Source organism: Ambystoma mexicanum, chromosome 12, assembly GCF_040938575.1.
Source record: "Ambystoma mexicanum isolate Mex_15411 chromosome 12, UKY_AmexF1_1, whole genome shotgun sequence".
Taxonomy (NCBI): Eukaryota; Metazoa; Chordata; class Amphibia; order Caudata; family Ambystomatidae; genus Ambystoma; species Ambystoma mexicanum.
The window spans coordinates 77,861,408-77,879,674 of record NC_090936.1 but is presented as its reverse complement, the minus strand read 5'-3'; the positions used below and the strand labels follow the sequence as shown (position 1 = coordinate 77,879,674).

The following is an 18,267-nucleotide window of genomic DNA, read 5'->3' as shown; positions in this document are numbered from 1 at the left end:
AGCAACCTCTCAGGGTCCCCCGAAGACCCATGCCCACCAGACATATACAAATCAATTCTTAAACAAGGAACGCCCCTGGAATATCACAGGAACGTCCTCAACTATTCCATTGCAATTGGGAAAGTGCCACAAGCCTTCAAAACTGCATACATCAGGCCACTACTCAAAGATACAGCGGGAGACGTAGAGGACCTCTCCAACTACAGACCTATCTCCAACATCCCGTATACAGCCAAGCTGCTCGAAACATACATATACAAAATGACCCAAGAGTTTATAGAAGAGCATGGCCTACTAGACCAGGCACAAGTTGGCTTCAGATCACTGAGAGGAACGGAATCAGCCCTACTCTCAATATGGGACGACCTAAAAATCAACGCAGACTCGGACAACAGCACTGCCTTGATACTCATAGACCTATCGGCAGCATTTGACACAGTCGACCACGACACCCTCATTACGAGTTTAGAAACACTTGGAATAACAGACACCGCCTTACTATGGATCAAATCTTTCCTAAAAAACAGAACGGAAACTGTGTGGATGAAACCCTTCAAATCCAGCCCGAGAGAATCCACTTGTGGAGTACCACAAGGATGATCTTCTCCCCGCTACTATTCAACATCTACCTGTATCTACTTATCAGAATCATCAAAAGCCACAGCCTCACCTGCTACAACTACGCTGACGATACACAAATAATCTTCAAAATACAAGACAACCCGGAAAGAAACTAAACGCTAGAAAACTGCCTCTGCGATGTATTCTTCTGGATGAACTCCAACTCCCTCAAATCAACCCAGGCAAAACTGAAATAATAGTCAGAAAAAATGGAGGAGAAAACCAATTCATCCCTTGGCCAAGGGAACTTGGGACTTCCCCAGCACCCTCGGCGATTGTAAAAAACCTGGGGATTCTGATGGACAATAATCTCACGGTAGAGCTACAAGTAAACGCTCTCCTCAAGAAATGCTTCTTCCTCCTGCGAGCGGCAAACAGAATCTTACCGTTCTTATCGTTCGCCAACAAAACGACCACCGTCATCGCCCTCGTCATGTGCAAAGTAGACTTTGCCAATAGCCTATACCTAGGCATGCCTGAACGACTCCTAAAAAAAACTACAACGCATTCAAAACACAGCAGCCAGACTACTTCTGAAACTACCCCGAAGAGAACACACCGCACTAGCGCTGAAAACACTACATTGGCTACCAATAAAACAACTAATAAAATTCAAAACAATGTGCATTACGCACAGAGCAGTACACAACAAAGGCACTGAGTCCCTAAGAGACAAACTGCGCCTACATCAACCAGCAAGAATGCTCAGATCAAGCATGGACATCCGCCTGGAACCGAAGCCCTACAACAAAGGAAAACTTGGAGGATCCTCCTTCTCTCACCAAGCCCCGAAAACCTGGAACGACCTTCCAAAGTACATACGTAGCACAAGAAACCACCTATTATTCAGGAAATTACTCAAACTTGGCTCTTCACGTCATAACTAGAAAGACTGGCCACAGGGGCACCGACATAACTAAAAACATCAATGAACGTAGAGCAACCGCAATACGAACCGATCAATCAATGGGAAAAGCTGAGGTAAATATCCCACTGCATACTAAAAGGACCAAACGGGAGACAGTCGCAATACGACCAAAGACAGTAAACCTAGCAAACTAAGACAGAAAGACTAGAACAAATCATCAAGTGGACCAGGACCCAACTATGACCTTCCCCAATAGCCCTTAGAACAAACATAGAGAGGGAAAGGAAGCGCTGCATCACGGGCCCAATGCAATGGGTGAGAAACAGAATGTTTCATCACTACACACGGTCTACCAATACAAAGCAGGAAGCACAATGCCCCACCACACAACTACAACTAAACAGTCCCAAGGATGTTCACCCCACGGAAAATCAAAGAACCAGTCAGGAAATGAGGATACGAACGTCTGAATACACACGCTCACCAAGACGGATCCACTAGGTCAACACTTCAACACGACCCCGACCCTGAACCACTCAAAGCCTTATCCGACCAAGGTCACACTAGATCACCTGAGAATAGATATCACCCACCCAGTCCCACACCTGAAGATTAGGTTCAGACGCACCCACCAATCCAAACTCAATAGGATACAGCTGGATCAGCGCAACACCACCTAATCGAGTCGGCCCACGAGCAACCAGCGACATCCAAACCTACAGGTATACAACTCTAACGGAATCATAAGTACCTGAACAGGATACAGACCCCACTAACCAAACCCTCAATCTTCTGCATACTTAAACCCACACAAACCACACAACCATCTCTCTCCCAGCAATCCGCACGCACTTTACAACACTGCAGCAACAACACATAAACTTCACCCACAGCACTCGAGGCCTTCATCCGATCCGATACTAGCACAAAAGCCCAGCACTCGGTGTATACCGAGCTGAAGCTGCCAACAGCACACCACTTCTCCCACTCTCCTTCTCCCCTCCTCCCGACTAACCCTAACCCCACACTTCTTGTTTACAGATCCGCCAGAGCGCCTGGGGACCAATTCCGTTGGTGACGGTGGGCTATACAAGTACTGCTAACATAACATAACCTCTATGAAAACATTGTCATATATTATGCTGTTTCTAAAGTGTGCACAATCATTGCAAATGTATTTGAGCTTGTCTTCATCTTTTGTTTCTCTTAGAGTCATTCCCCTTGGCTTCACAGTTCAAAGCCGGGGTTGGAAAAAGTGAGTGCAATTGTTTGGGAGGGCAATGATTGCAAGAAAGCAGATATGTCAGTACTTGAAATCAGTGGGATGATCATGAACAGAGTAAGTGGCTTTCTGACTTTTTTCTCCATTTACTTCTCTCTGCTTCTCTTTCTCATTTTCTAAATCCCCCAATGACAAAATCCTCCTTGAAATCCAACTACGCCGACACAATATTTTGTTATCAATTTGTATTGCAGGATTATTCCAAATAGAAGCCTTATAGTTCAAAAAGACATTCCCATCAAAATTAAGCAACCACCATAGCATCATGTCTTTAGCAATTTTAACCGTCAGTAGTTTAGCAGATCCCCTCGGCAACTTCCCCATTGAAAAAATATTTTCCAATCGAAATTGTAACAAGGCCTCCTTCTCAATTGCTTAAAGTCTTGGCAAGCAGCAGAATAGGAAAAGTTCCTGAGGATACTTCAGAGTCTCCAGTCTTTTAAGATGTAGTAAGGTTAAACCAACAATCGAGACCCTGTTATAGGACTCGCTGAAGTGGATACAAGCTGCGGCTTGAGTTGGAGGTAAGAGGGGCGTACCCTGGACACCTCTGTGTACTCCAACGCTCTGGAGCGACTTCACGGATCAAGGTAAGTAATACCTTTGTCGCCACAGTACCTTAGGTTAGAAGAAAAGATTGTGGCTGGATTCTCCTCGATGTGGCGGTGCTGTACTCGACCTCCAGATTCCTTGGTCTGATGACAAAAGGCAAGACAATGGACACGATCTCTCAGCAGCAGTCTCGAGAAAGGACCTCTGGCACGGTTTATCAACTTCTCTGGTCACTGTGCGGTTTTGGTGCCTTTCCTGCAGCACCAACAAGGGGCGCAAATCCCCCGGTCGATGGTCTTCGGTTCCTGAAGTCCTGCACTAAATTGAGGAAGACTTGGTCGGACTGTGTCTCTGGAGGTTTACCTGGAGCTCAGCGAAGATCTGCACGAATTCAGCCTTTCCACAATGATGCACTTTAATTGAGTCGGAGGTCTACTGGTATTGGGGTTCCGCAGCTCTGCAGATGCACAGGACCACGGGAGATGGCTCTGATTAAAGTTCGTCTTGGGACTGGTTGTTCCCACCAGTCAAAGGGAAGGAGTTCTCTTCGGAGTTCCTCTGTCACACAGAAAACAGAGTCGGGGCAGCAGTGGTCGCTTCACGGTGTTGCAAAGCGTCTGCAAGCATCTCTGGTCGTCGTCTTCGGTTACTTAAGTTTCCAGTGGTCGACTTCTTTTCAAATCTGGAACCTCACCTTTTATTCAGCACTCACTCCTCTACAATCTCTCAGCAGTTTAAAGAAAGGAGTGGGTGGCTTTCCAATCCGTACAGCCAGACCCCCCCAGTGGGAGCTGGTTCCATTCAGGCACTGAGGCAGACCATGAGCAGGCAAGTGAAAAACTCCTCCCCTCACTTTCCACCGACCCAAACAAACTGGAGCCTAGACGGGGACACCCAAGAATTCCTGCCAAAGGCAAAACACGCACACACCTCCCCCCTCCCAGAATGGTCGAAGGGCTAACTACCACGCTAGAAATGGCGAAAAGAAAAGGAGACCCCAATTTAGTACTTAGGTGTCCCTATGGTGCACAATAGCCTGTGGTAGAAAAGTACACAATAGTTGGTAGAACACGTCCACTGCCACTAGCCATAACTTGAAGGTTGTCTATGGGACTAAAAGAGTCAGAGAAGGGGGGATACTAATGATCCCTTTGGCACTCCACATAAGGTGGTGTGTGCCAATCTCTCAGAATACAATGTTTTAGGAGAGATAAAAGGTATCTCTCGATCCTTAAGAAATGCAGTTACTCTATGATATAGAAAGAATTTCAAATGAGACCCCATAAGGAGCTGTGCCGCAAAGGTAAAATACAGATGCCTTAAAGAGATAGATGTTGAGGAAAGTAGACTCCATAGGAAATTAAAACACAGAGAATAGAGTTCCAAAAGACAGCCCATAGGAAGGAATTGGTGGGAAAAGGCTCCACTCATTCAGGATTAAAGAAGGTCCAGAAGTCAAGCTAAAAAGTGCTGGGTATCTCACTGGTAGAGGGTATGAAGCATACAAATGATAAATCTCACTTACAACTGCAAAGCTTTAATTTCATGTTTTATGCAATTTTTACAATTAAAAATAAGTAAATGCTTTGTATTCTTTCCCATTACAAACCCTGAAACAGGAAGTGACATCTGGCAGAGGAGAGGAAGTCTGCAGCTACAGTATAATAGAAAAGAGTCCTTTTAGTTTGCTCTCCACCAACACATGGACATATCTAGGATTCCTTCCCCATGAGTCGCAGTAGAAGTATTACCAGAAGTAGTAGTATTAATAGCAGTAGCACCTGTGCTATTGTTACTAGGTCCCAATAGAACAGGTGTTACAGGCACAAGTCATACTTCAGTAGTCATACCACTGCTTCTTCTAATTGTACTAGTATCAGTAGGAATACACTGTATAGTATCAGTAGTAGTAGTCCAAGTGGTGAAGCTACTACTTGTACTATTATTTGTAATATTAGTAGTACCGGTAGAAGTAGTTGTAGTATTCATAATAGTATTGAAAGTGTTAGTAGAGGTACAAGCAGTAATAGTGTTGGAACTACTATCAATTCTAACATTACTACTGTAATAAGCAATTAAAAGTATTAACTTTATATATGTATATTATATCACAAGCAATATACTTAAGTCAATAAGTAATACGATTACTTTTACAACTACTGGTCAAAGTATTTGTAGTCGTAGTAAATGTGGTACTGGCGATAGTTGCAATAATAATACTACTACTATTACTACCCTTATCACTACTTCTGTTGCTAATCGACTTATTATTACTACTTCCATAACATTACTACTCTGTCTGGTGGCGTCGATCAATGATATGTAGATTTGTTTATAAACAAAATTAGCATTTTAGGTTGCGTCCTTGCTGTTATAGGATCTGCTGACTCTATTTTCACTCACCACTGATGCCACTTCGTATTTCAGGATTGAAGGCTGCTGACCAATTGTCAGACCATCTAACTTAAGCAAAATACTGACAAATGGCAAAATTAAGATAGATGAATTGACGTTTGGGTTGGGAAATGGGCAAAATATCAAACCAGTATTAAGGGGCTAGGTTTTATTTTTGTGAAAGTTGTGTTGCTGTTTTAAAATAATGTATTTGTTTTTCTACTGGTTCATCTCTTTCAGAACCACTAACTGTGGTCATGTGCTTTTTGAAACCTCTGTTTTAGTGCTTCATTTGAAATCAAATGTGTGACACTTGGTGCCCTACATTTATTTTTTTACCCCCTGGCGCTTGCCTTTCGTGCCACATTGTTTAAGGTGTTGGGTTTCATTTTAGATGAGGCATTATTGACCCTCTCTCCCTCCCTACCCTCCCTCCCTCCCTCCCTCCCTCCGCATGCAAAGTTATGCAAAGGAGGGAGTTCAAAGGGTATAGATGCAGGCGATAGCTGCTTCCAGTCTGTTTGACTAAAATTCCAAAAATGTGAAAAGGCCTAAGAGAAGGGATGTGGGGATAGGAAAGTGGGGGTTGGCATATATGACAAACATTTCCTTTTTAGATTTGCATTGGCTTTTGCAGCAGATTATGAACATAGTCTGTCTACACACATGGTTTTGATGTTCTCTCTATAATACTGTGTATTACCAATTGTAGGGTAATTGATGCTTCAAATCATGCTTTGCTTTTCATTCCTTTTCTAGGTGAACAGCTACACACCAGGAATAGGATACCAGATTTTTGGAAATGTGATCACTTTTATTTTAGGTTTAACACCGTTTGCCTTTAGATTATCTGAATCTAAAGACCTTGATCAACTAGCAACACTCCCTGCTGGAGAACTTTATTTTATTGCGCTGGGCTCAAGTTCTGACAGTCTTGTTATTTCCATGGTCGTCATTAGTTTCGTGGTCCGTATATCGCTTGTTTGGATTTTCTTTTTCCTGCTTTGTGTGGCAGAACGAACATACAAACAGGTAAGTGTCAATTCTGGCCTCCTACTATTTGAGTTTTGAAAGATGTTTAAAAATCCTGTCATATATAAAGTAAGTGTTTTGAAGGAAGAAATTCTCACTATTTGATGCAATCTTCTCAGATTATTAGTATGCCGCTTCCATCTCTTCCCGTTCTATATTTTCGAATTGCATTAGGCTGTGTATGTTTTGGATGCAACCAATCGGTTCTCTTAGATTGACTAGGGTCATCATCCAGAGATGAGCCAACATTTCCTATGCTTACAACCATCAGAGGCAAACTACAGTGCACCCTGTATCCAAAATGTGTGCCAGAGGTTGACTGAATATTTTAACTAGTATGTGCCCTGGTGTTTGGGAATCACTGTTCTTATTGTGCTCACGTAGCGAATTTGTGTTTTACCTGCTTGAGTATACTTGGGTTGGCATCTCCAGTCCATTGCATTATGTTGCACCATTAGTGCATGTTTTACAAACCTGATCCATACAAGTAGCAAAACAGTTCATATTTCCAAATGTATTGGTTTTGTTGAGACATTTTACTTAATGAATTCTGAATTACGTTTTCACTTAAATGAAGACCATTTGCTCTGAATGGCATTTTAGACTGTTTATTTTGGGAACACTGAGCCAAGAGGTAGTTTCTAAGATTTCCGTTCCAGACACATGCCACTATAATTCTCTCAACAGGGTCCCCTTATATGTTGGTTTTACGGCAGTGGGAGAGTGTAGCAGAGGATGACGGATTCCCAAATCTTCATCTTGTATACACTGCATGCTTATGGATTTGTTGATGAGGTTGCAAACTCATATAACACACGTTGGTTTTACAAATAATGTCGGCAATGGTGGCACAGCCCTAATCTGCCTGTTTTATCTTTTGTAGAGACTTCTTTTTGCCAAACTATTCGGTCACCTAACATCGGCTCGACGGGCTAGGAAATCTGAAGTGCCGCATTTCCGTCTGAAGAAAGTGCAAAATATTAAGATGTGGCTTTCTCTCCGATCATATCTGAAGGTAAAGTATTTGTCTTACTGTCTTTCCTTCCCTTTAACCAGGAGTAACATAATTAAGATTAAAAGGTATCTTTAAGCAGCCAGAAACATACAAACAGCAGATCCATGTGTTTATTATACGTATTGTTTTCTGGCCTAACTGTTCACATTGCCTCTAGAAATGCATGCATGGTGCATAGGCCAGCCCTTCGTGTAGCTCTTAAACATTGTAACTCTCCTGCTGCAAACTCTAAAGTGCTATTGCTTTCTGCTTCAGACAGTTGATAGATGTCTTATACTAAATATAGCATTATTTTCTATAATCTAGTTCACTCTGAACTTCAATTTCATTAATTCAATTGTAACATTGCAATTGATACATTTTGTCTGACAGTGTCCAGGTATTTTTAAGAGTTCTTGTTATCGAAAAATAATGTACCCGACAACTGAGCTGATGAAATGCAGTGCATCAGTAGTTAGTAATATACAGATTGGTTAGCCATTTCATATTTTACACCCCTAGAGGTTTTGAGTTCGTTTTCAGTGGGCCTGAAGCATTGCAAACTAAAATGAAACCGTATTCCAGTAGAACCACTCACTATCCAGCCCACTGCTTGACAAAATCGCAAGAGGGATTTGGGGCCACCAGCATCCAATTTTTACAGGTAGCCCTCTTTCCCTTTTACTATCCATTCCTAATTGCTCCGATCTCTTAGTGCCATCTTCAGGAAAGGATGGCTGATGCAGGGCTAAATTGCGATAAAATGATTGTCCGATGAACAGCAGTAAACTTAAGCAAGCATCAAGAAAACATCATGAATTGCAGAGATTTTCTGATAGTCCTCGTGTAGACAATAGTGCTATATTTAGTATAAGATATCTATCAACTGTCTGAAGCAGAAAGCAATAGCAGTGAAGAGTTTGCAGCAGGAGAGTTACAATGTTTCAGAGCTACACGAAGGGCTGGCCTGTGCACCATGTATGCATGCATTTCTAATGGCAATGTGAACAGTTAGGCCAGAAAACAATACGTATCCTCTTGGCATAACATTGTTTAGTCCTAGGAGAATATTTGAGTTGTCTGATAGGTGAAGTTAGTGGCACAGATGTGTTGCATTATGTTAAAAGCGGATTTAAATATGTTCCTGAAATCATAAACTATGCTAAACATTAGTTAATGTGTTGCTTTGTATTGTTATGGCCTCTTAACAGCCAATGCAGTAACGTGCAAATTGTCAATGTACGTGTGTGTATATCCCTGAGGCTTGTAGATCTGCTTAGAATCACATGCTTTGCATAGGCCGACATCTAGTGGTTGGTGCGGAGTATTGCATGATTTGATTTTGAAATTTGAAAAGGGATGTTGACAGGGCATGTTTGTAATACTATCCCTAGTGTGATCTGCGCTGTACTCATGGTGCTTCATGCGGCGAGGCCTTCATTCTTTTTTTCCACCATTGTGATTGTTCGCTCTGTGCAGAGTTCCTGGCTTACTAGCCTTTACTGAATATTTATTAAATATACATGTATGTCTCTCCCCGCTTATCACCATTGTTCGACACTGGACAGGTGGCATTCAGCGATATTACCAGCAAAATTGAAGCCGCTTGATGACTCTTCGACTTGGCGGCGGCCTGTACAGTAGGGACAGTAGGGACAGTGGGGGGGGGGTGAATTGACATCTTTCATTGCCTTTAGAGAATGTCTATAATCATATTCCCCTTTAAACAGTCTTGCTGCACCTTTTTCCAGATATGGAAAATATACCTTTTAAATTTTGCCCTTAGCCAGTATTGGCTCTTTCATGGATTCACATACTCCTGCATATTCCCTTTTGTCAGGCTGGAAATCCTCAGTAACAATAAAGCAGTTTTGTTTTAAGCTTAGAAACTGTTTGCTGCTTATATAGCCTTTTGCTGTCATATTGGGTCATATGGCCCCAGCCAATGACAGTGGTCCTCTTTACTCCACCCCTGGTGGCCATCTTCAGATTTAAAAGCGCACGTGATGTGGCAGTACTGTGGGGGGGTCAGAAATGTGAGTAGGACACAAAGGTATCGTTTTCCCAATGTTTGCCATTTATTGAAATGGAAAAAGGGTGAGATAAACGCCTATCTTTTCCTATCCTAATGAGAATGTCCAAACATGGCAAACTTAAGAAATATGACTTGGTGTTAAAAAAACATCTGACCCTCACACTAATACATAAAATAAAAGTGTACAAGGAATATTTGGCTGTCTTCAGTTCAACACAAAACTGCAAATACTCAAACTTATACGATTTAGAAAGTATGCCTTGTGACCTGGGTTGGGATCGGTTCCCTGGATCAATTCAGGAATACCTTCGGAAAAGTTCAGATTCAACAGTTATGTTTAGTTCAATACAAAAGGTCTTTTCCAACCCCTGAGTCCTTCCATGTGGCAAAGTAAATATCTTTCCCAAAACACTAGTTCATAACCAAGGCAATTGTTTTCCTCCACACAATGTCTTTATCCCATCGATTTTTTTTTCAATGGAATTCTTTGGTCATGATAGCACAGCAACTACCTTTGTTGATGCAACAGTTAGTCGGCATTATAGTTACCAATGCCTTTCCACATCACCTTTTTACCACATTTCTTCAAAGCAACTGTTTCTTTCCTGGTGTACTCTTACTGGTACAGTTGATCTCTTCTTAGTGGCAATAAGGGTTACAGATTTCCCCAAACTGGTGTCTCGGGAAAGGAAAATTGCGCCTGTATTGCCCTTTTATCTCTTGGTTATAATGTATGCGCTGTTGGCAATGTGGGCTACAGGTTTCCCCAAGTTGACATCTCAGAAATGGGGAATTGCCCCCTTTTATATTTCGCCAATCAAGGGGTTTACTTGGGCATTAATGTAACTCTTTGCCTCCCCCTTCTTCTTTCACTTTGCTCTCTTCCTCCCCGTGACTTATTTCTGGGAGCTGAACGCTACAAAACGCCCCAGTGCATTGTATTTCTTCTGCAGCTCATCGGTTACTATTGGAAACTTTGGCGTCCTCCTCAGGTACTTGAGCGCAACAGCAGTTATTCTTTTGGGCGTCTCTGGGACCTCTTTCACTCTCTCGCAATCTGGGGGTCTCTCACTGGGAGCCTTGGCTTCTCCACTTTCAGCGACCATGGCTCTCCCGCTCTCACGTCTTCCTCGCAGACACCGCCACATCCACTTCCTCGCATCTCTGCACACCTGCTGCTTTGCACACGATCCAACCACAAGCCATAACTTGGGAGAGTGCTTGTTTCACCTGCAGCTTCAACCACTTTGGTATCTTCCTCCACCACTTCTCCCTCTGCTGCTCCTTACCTGCCTCTTCCACCTCTCTACAGCTGTGGTCCACTTTCAGATTTAAATGTCCCACTCAGGTGCCTGGCCTTCAAACAACTAGACCACACATTCTCGTCAGTGGGCCTTTTAATCCTCTTTGACTCCTGATCCTTCTTCCTCGTCCCAGTAGCACAGGCATTAAGTCCATAATAGATGGAAGTCTTTTAGGGCTAGTCCTTTCTGTTTGTTTGTTGAACTGACTGTTATTAAAGTTAGGAGTTAAATGAGGGGTGTGTTACTTATGATTAGGGCTAAGATTTCTACTCCAGACCGAATCATGGCCATTAGTGGATATCACATCTAATTCATGAACTCCCAAAGTATATAACTTATTCTGCCTAGGAAACTATTCACAGAAGGTTCTTCGCATTTCCTCATGCAGGACTTTTACAATGACAGCATTCCATTAGATATTTGGGGGTGCAGGACTCTCATCCTCACAAGAAGATGAATAACGCATCTCTCCCAAAGGAGTCACCACTTCCCCTTGACAGCCAGCTCCTCCCATGTGATCCTCCCTGATACTACACCCCCAAGGTTAGGATCAGGTAGCGAATGCCTTCCCCTGGCCACATGGGAGGCGATCTTAGGCTGGGATTCAGTGTTGACTCTGCAGGATCCTTCACAGTAGGAAACAATGAAGAGCCATAGAGGGGTAGGCGGGAGGGTCGCGTGTGAATCCATGAAAGATACCAATGCTGGAGAACAGCTAAAACCAAGGTTACACCTCCCACAGATGTGGACATGGGCCTCACCCCTCAAGCTGTTACTATACCAAGCTCCAAGGAATGGAGCTATGAAGATATAGACTGAGTAATGAAGAGGATGTCCTTTATGACCAACGTTTATGAAAAAGATCCAAATTATTTTCAAAGTTATAGAAACACCCTTCCCACCTCAGCTCCATCTGGTTCCAAAGCCACACCTGTCTCCTGAACCCCCTCCTAAGAGGTCTCGCACTGAGACCCCCTTTCAGGGATTAGTCATGGACCCTGTTGTTGTGGAGCCCTATGACCCCCTTCTTAACATGAAGACCCTGACCCTAAATTCGATGAGGACCAGGATGCAGACTCTTATTATGGGGATGATGAGGGAACAGGAGGCTGAAGATAAGGCTGACGTTTACACCTTAGACTACCCAGTTCCTAAGGACCCTCCTGTAAATGATTCTCCAGTCGATAACCAACCCCTCATTAATGAGGTGTTGGCCAAGGCTGCTGTACACTTCCAAATCGATCCTCTGGAAGTTCAAGAGGACAAGGATTTTGCAGAGCATAACCTGGGGGACAGGAAGGCAGTAACTCAGCCATCCCGCTACTAAAATCAATTCAGCGCAGGATTCGGCCGTCTTTACAAACACCTAACCTCACATGTGCAATAAATCCGTGTGTCGGTTATTTTGTGCTGCTCCCTCTGACCATTTATATATTGGGAGACAGTTAAAACCAGATTCCCTAGTTGTCACCACCACGGGGAAGAGAGCAGGCACCCCACTTGATTCCTCAGAGGCTCCTCCGGATAAAGAAAGCAAGAGGATTTATGGCCTAGGTAGGAAAGTTGCCTCCTCTGCGGCTTATCAAGCTAGGATAGCCAACAGTGCCACCCTCTTGGCGAGTTAGAATTGCCACAAGTGGGAGGTAGTTTCTGCTTTACTTTCCTTTGCACCAGAACCTTTAAACACCCAGTGAGCACAAGTGGCAGCCGAGGGGAGGGCAGTGTCTGGCTGCATCCTTAAGACTAACTTCGACGCGACTGATAATGCCGGTAGAATAATCGCTGAGGGTACGATCATTAAAAGGCATGCATGGCTGAGACAATCGGGATTTAAGCCTGAAAGTCGGGCAACACTGAAAGACATGCCGGTCGAGCCGAACGTATTATTCGGCAAAGCTGTCGATGATGCCCTCAAAACGGCGAAAGAGGAGTATGACACTTTAAAATCCCTTGGTCAACTCACTAACAAACCCTCTGGACAGAAGGGAAGCGGTAATCTTCGCGACTTTCTAGGCAAAAATTCCCAAAGAGGGTCTAGCTATAGTCAGAATCAGAGCTCATTGTGGGGGAATAACCAATCAGTACGCCACCTTCCAAACAGTGACGTTGCACTTCAGGTCACCTCCCATGCTTTCCCAGTAGGGGGATGCATTACCAACTTCACCCACGCATGGGAGGGGATCACCTCGGACAGATGGGTGCTGTCCAAAGTATCTGGCAGCTACTGCATCAAATTACTCAAGCGCCCCCAAGACCACCTTCCACGGCAAAAAGTACACTCTCAGGAACACCAGCTGATCCTCCTCGAGGAGATTGCCACTCTGCTGTTAAAGGACGCCATAGAGGTCGTCCCGGCCAACCAGATAAACAAGGGTATTTATTCAACCTACTTCCTTGTGCCAAAGAAAGATCTCACAATGTGCCAAGTATTAGATTTGCGCCCTGCAATCAAGTATGTCAAGCCACACAAATTCTGCATGATTACGCTACAAGAGGTAATCCCCCCGCCCCTACTAAAAAGGGGTGATTACATGGCAACACTGGATATGAAAGATGCCTATTTTCATATTTCAATGTTCCCAGCGCACAGAAGATTCTTGCGTTTCAAGATGGTGAACCAGCACTACCAATTCAAGGTGCTGCCCTTCGGAATAGCTCCAAGGGTATTAACCAAAGTACTGGCGGTGGTGGCAGCGCACCTGCGCAGGGAGGCAATTCCTGTGTACCCCTACCTGGATGACTGGCTCATTACAGGGGAGTCCCCCCTAATTTGCAGACAAAACATCCAAAGAACCATCAACCTCCTCTTTCAATTGGGCTTCTCCAACAAGAAAAAGTCAAGCCTGGTGCCAAGCACCTCGAAACAGTTCCTAGGAGCTGTCCTAAACACTCAAGAGGGGTTAGCCTTTCCGTCAGAGGAAAGAATTCAAAATGTGTTTCTGCAAATTCCTCAATATCAGGCCGGTCGCCAAATAAGGGTGCGCAAAGCAATGCGTTTGCTAGGCATGATGGCGTCTTGCATTTACCTGGTTCCCCACGTGCGGCTGCGCATGCGACCCATGCAGGAGTGGTTGGCGAAACAGTGGTGTTAGGCAAGTGGTCAGTTGGACGATCTAGTGGTCGTTTTAGCCAACTCTAGTACAGAATCTTCGCTGATGGACGAGAGAGAATCTAACGAAAGGAAAACCTTTCTACGACCCAGAGGTTCAGGCCGTCGTCACAACACGACCCCTTAGCAGGGTGGGGAGCTCACTACCTTCACCACACAGCTCAGCGTCTCTGGTCTCCCAGGGTTGCTCAGAACCACATCAATCTGCTGGAACTTCTAGCAGTATTCAGAGCACTTTGGCATTCAAACCCCTCTTAATCGAACCAGTCAATGCAGGTCCTTACAGCACACCTGCAATGTTTTACATAAACAAACAGGTGGGTACTCGTTCTCAAAATCTGTGCAGGCTTGCCCAACAAATTTGGAAATGGACACTCAAACGGAAGATTTACCTGTCATCCCAACATGTTCAAGGGGAACTCCACTCGCTAGCAGACTCTGAGCAGAGATCACCTTCCAGAAGAACACGAATGGCGACTACACGAAGATGTCATAGAACACTTCTTCTCTCAGTGGGGTTTCCCCACAATAGACCTATTCACCACAAGCGGAAACAGTCCATGTCCAGACTTCGCGTCCAGGTTCCCCCAGCCAGACCCCAAGGGGAACGGCCTATGATGAATTGGTCAGGGATATTTGCCTACGCTTTTCCACCAACCCCTCTCATGAGCAAGGTGGTGAACAAGATCCACAGGGAACCGATGATGCTCATCCTGGTTGCTCCTATGTGGGGGAGCCAGCCATGGTATCCACACCTGCGCAAACGGATGGTGTGCGACCCCATCAAACTCCCATGCCAGTACAACCTACTCTCCCAGCACAAGGGACTAACAGTGCACCCGCAGCCCCACTCGATGAACTTGGCAGCATGGCTCCTGAAGTCTGAGTTCGGCCACCTCAACCTTTCACAAAGATGCATGGATATCTTAAAATAAGCTCGAAAGCCCAACACTAGGCACTGTTACTTTCACAAATGGAAGCGCTTTATCTGGTGCCAGTATTTAACTCCCTAAAAGTCCATCTGGCTGCTTTGTCAGCTTACACCACTTCACGGAGCAAACTGTTGTGGTGGAAAATACCTGTTATGAAGGCATGGAAATGCTGCTTCATGCCCCCCCCCGCCCCAAGTTTCAAACCAGCTGCCAGGTTGGGATGTGGTACTTACTAAGCTCATGGCTCCCCCCCCTTCGAGCCTATGCACAAGTCTAGTCTTAAACACCTGACTTAAAAGACTGCTTTGTTTTTTAGTGGCTGTTACTTCCATAAGAAGAGTGAGTGAACTTCAAGCTTTGTCAGTGCAGGATCCTTTCTTTACAGTACATAAGGATAAGCTGGTTTTACATACTCACCGTAGGTTCTCACCTAAATTCTTTTCCAAGTTTCATGTAAACCAGTCTATCGAGATGCCGGCTTTCTTCCAAGAACCCAAGAGCTTGGCTGAGATAAAACTCCACACGCTAGATGTGAGGAGAGCAGTCCTCTACTATGTAGACAAGACCAGACCGCTAAGGAAAATTGATCAATTGTTTGTCTCCATAGCGCCAGGCAGAGAAGGCGACAGCATTTCAAAAATTGCTGTCTCCAGGGTGATAGTCAGTTGTATCCTACTGTGCTATTCCCGGTCATATAAAACTATGCCTTTTACTCCCAGGGTTCACTCTACAAGAGGCACAGGATCCACTCTGGTGTTCCTCGCAAATATCCCACTGGACAGTATTTGCAAGGCAGCTACATGGAGCTTGGTTCACACCTTCACTCAGCACTACTGCAATGACACTCATTCCAAGACAGATCCACAAGTGGCACAAGCGGTTCGAAGACATTTGTTCACTTATGACCCTTCTCACATCTCACCTCCTTCTTTAAAACTGCTCGCTAATCTATGCACAGCATATGGTGTAAGCAGATTCGCAAACATCAGAAGGTATACATTACTCGCCGTAATCGTATTTCTGATGCTTGTATCTGCTTAGATTCACATGCGCCTGCCCTTCCACCCCTCTGAGAGAAGGCGCTTTGATGCTTGTGAGCTTGTTTATCGAATCTGCTTGGATACTTCTGTACTCCCGCACTCCCGCTACTCCTCATGCTACCTCATGTCAAAAATATACAATCTGAGGGACCTACACGAGTGAGGGATCATGGGTACAGGGGATGTCACACTAGGGATAGTATACTGGCACTCCCTATTCGACCTCCCTTTTCGAGTTTCGAAAACAGCAACTGTAATACTCTGCAGCTTCCACTAGATTTCGGCCTATGCACAGCATGTGAATCTAAGCAGATACAAGCATCAGAAATACGATTACGGTGAGTAATGTATACCATCTAGCTGCTTCGACTGTTCCTCAAGAGAAAACCGAGAAGTTCAAAGATAAGAGACTCTGCAGTTAATTATGGGCATTCCCATAGAATGTAGGACAGTCTTCCATATTTCAGCAGGCTTGGAGAGCCTGACAGTCATCTCCTTTCAGTCATTGACCATGTCAAGGAAGTCATCTGTCATTTCCCACTCTGGTAAGTAGGGCGACGCGTCCAATACCACATTCCACAAGATGTGAGAAAACGAAGCAATCTTGAATAGTGGTAGTCTGCTAGGATGAGCTTTGCTACAGCAGACTCATTTGAACATTTCCCGACGACTGACAAGCACCTTAGTTATTAATAGAGGCAGGGAATACCCCATAGCAATAGGGACAGAGATGCCTTTTTCTTGTTTATTAAACCTTGCTGGAAATGTCACCAGTGTCTGCGTCCTCCTCCTGACTCACCAAACAGCACATACAATATTATTCAAATTGTAAAAAGGAGTTTATCATGTGTATTTTGGAGGCGTCTTCTTGATGGGTAACTTTATAAAACTTGTTTATTGTGATTCTTTTTATTATATATGTAATCTTACAGATTTTTGTTCTTTTCTTTTAGCGGAGAGGACCACAACGGTCTGTTGATGTGATAGTTTCATCAGCCTTCTTGTTGACCATCTCTGTGGTTTTTATTTGCTGTGCCCAGGTGAGTACGCTTTGTTCACATGGATATATTCAGTCAGTCTTGGCAATTTGGTTGTGTGGTTGGCACAATAATGCTTCAAACATGAAGATGGTGCAAAGAGCAAGAATAGTTTTTTGTTATGGCCCATCAATTTAAATGATGGCACTTTGCTTGTATTCTTTTCAAATGTGTCTCTTGAAAATACTTATTTTATTCACGTACCCACAAATGTTTATAGCCTCAGCCCTTTACTCAAAAAAGATTACTTTCCCAGATTAGAAACTTGCTAGATAAAAATATTCCCATTGATTTTTCTAAATAGAATTGCTCATACACAGAAAATCAGCAACACGTTTCGAGGCTGTTTAGTTCTTAACTGTGATACTTAAGCAATTATGTTGAGACTGTTTGTTAGGTAAGAATTAGTTCAGTGCAACTGGCGTGGAACTACACAAAACTAATCTCTTGATATTAGGTAACCCACCTTTTAATATAGGCCTGTACTACACAAGTTGGTAGTGTGACTGAGCAGCCAGGCTTATCTTAAGAGGGGTAGTGTGAGCTGTAGAGCTGTACAATGAAATCAGTAAATACTGGTATCCAAGTAAACACTTAGTTATATAATACATATTTATTTATACAGATATTTAAAGCATTATTTAAAAAGCAGTAACTATCTGTAACATTAATCCCAAATTAGGATTCAATTCCAGCACCCAGAGGTGATGTGCTTTGAGGTTATTATAACACTTATTCGAGGGGATTGGGTCCTCCGACGTATTCCATATCTATGACAGGTAATGTCCACAGCTGTGCTGCTTCGGAAAATCTTTGGCGCCTGCGTCGATGCGCCGTCCCCGAGGACCTCCTCCAACGTCACCCGATGTGATAAGTAGGACGCACGACGCCCATAGCCTCAGTTCCGTTTTTTCCGCAAACGTGTTCGCTTCGTGAATCTCGGTACGCCTCGACTCTTTGGAGTTTGCTGTTTTCAATTCTCGGTTCGTTAAACCTGTTCGTTTTTTTGTGAAGACCTGTTCGTGGCGATGTCTACTTTGTCTTCAACCCCACGTCCGGGCTTCAAG

The 18,267-nt window shown here is 44.0% G+C and overlaps 1 protein-coding gene across 2 annotated transcripts in view; it reads left to right on the top strand.

The window, feature by feature from the left end:
* Window positions 1-18,267, top strand: part of PHTF2 (putative homeodomain transcription factor 2) — a 1,000,056-nt gene that overhangs the window by 800,757 nt on the left and 181,032 nt on the right. For both annotated transcript variants that reach the window (XM_069628039.1, XM_069628040.1), the window contains 4 exons: window positions 2,700-2,828; window positions 6,477-6,749; window positions 7,633-7,764; window positions 17,117-17,203. In XM_069628039.1, coding sequence (XP_069484140.1) covers window positions 2,700-2,828; window positions 6,477-6,749; window positions 7,633-7,764; window positions 17,117-17,203 — 621 coding nt within the window. The remainder of the gene's footprint in view (window positions 1-2,699; window positions 2,829-6,476; window positions 6,750-7,632; window positions 7,765-17,116; window positions 17,204-18,267) is intronic.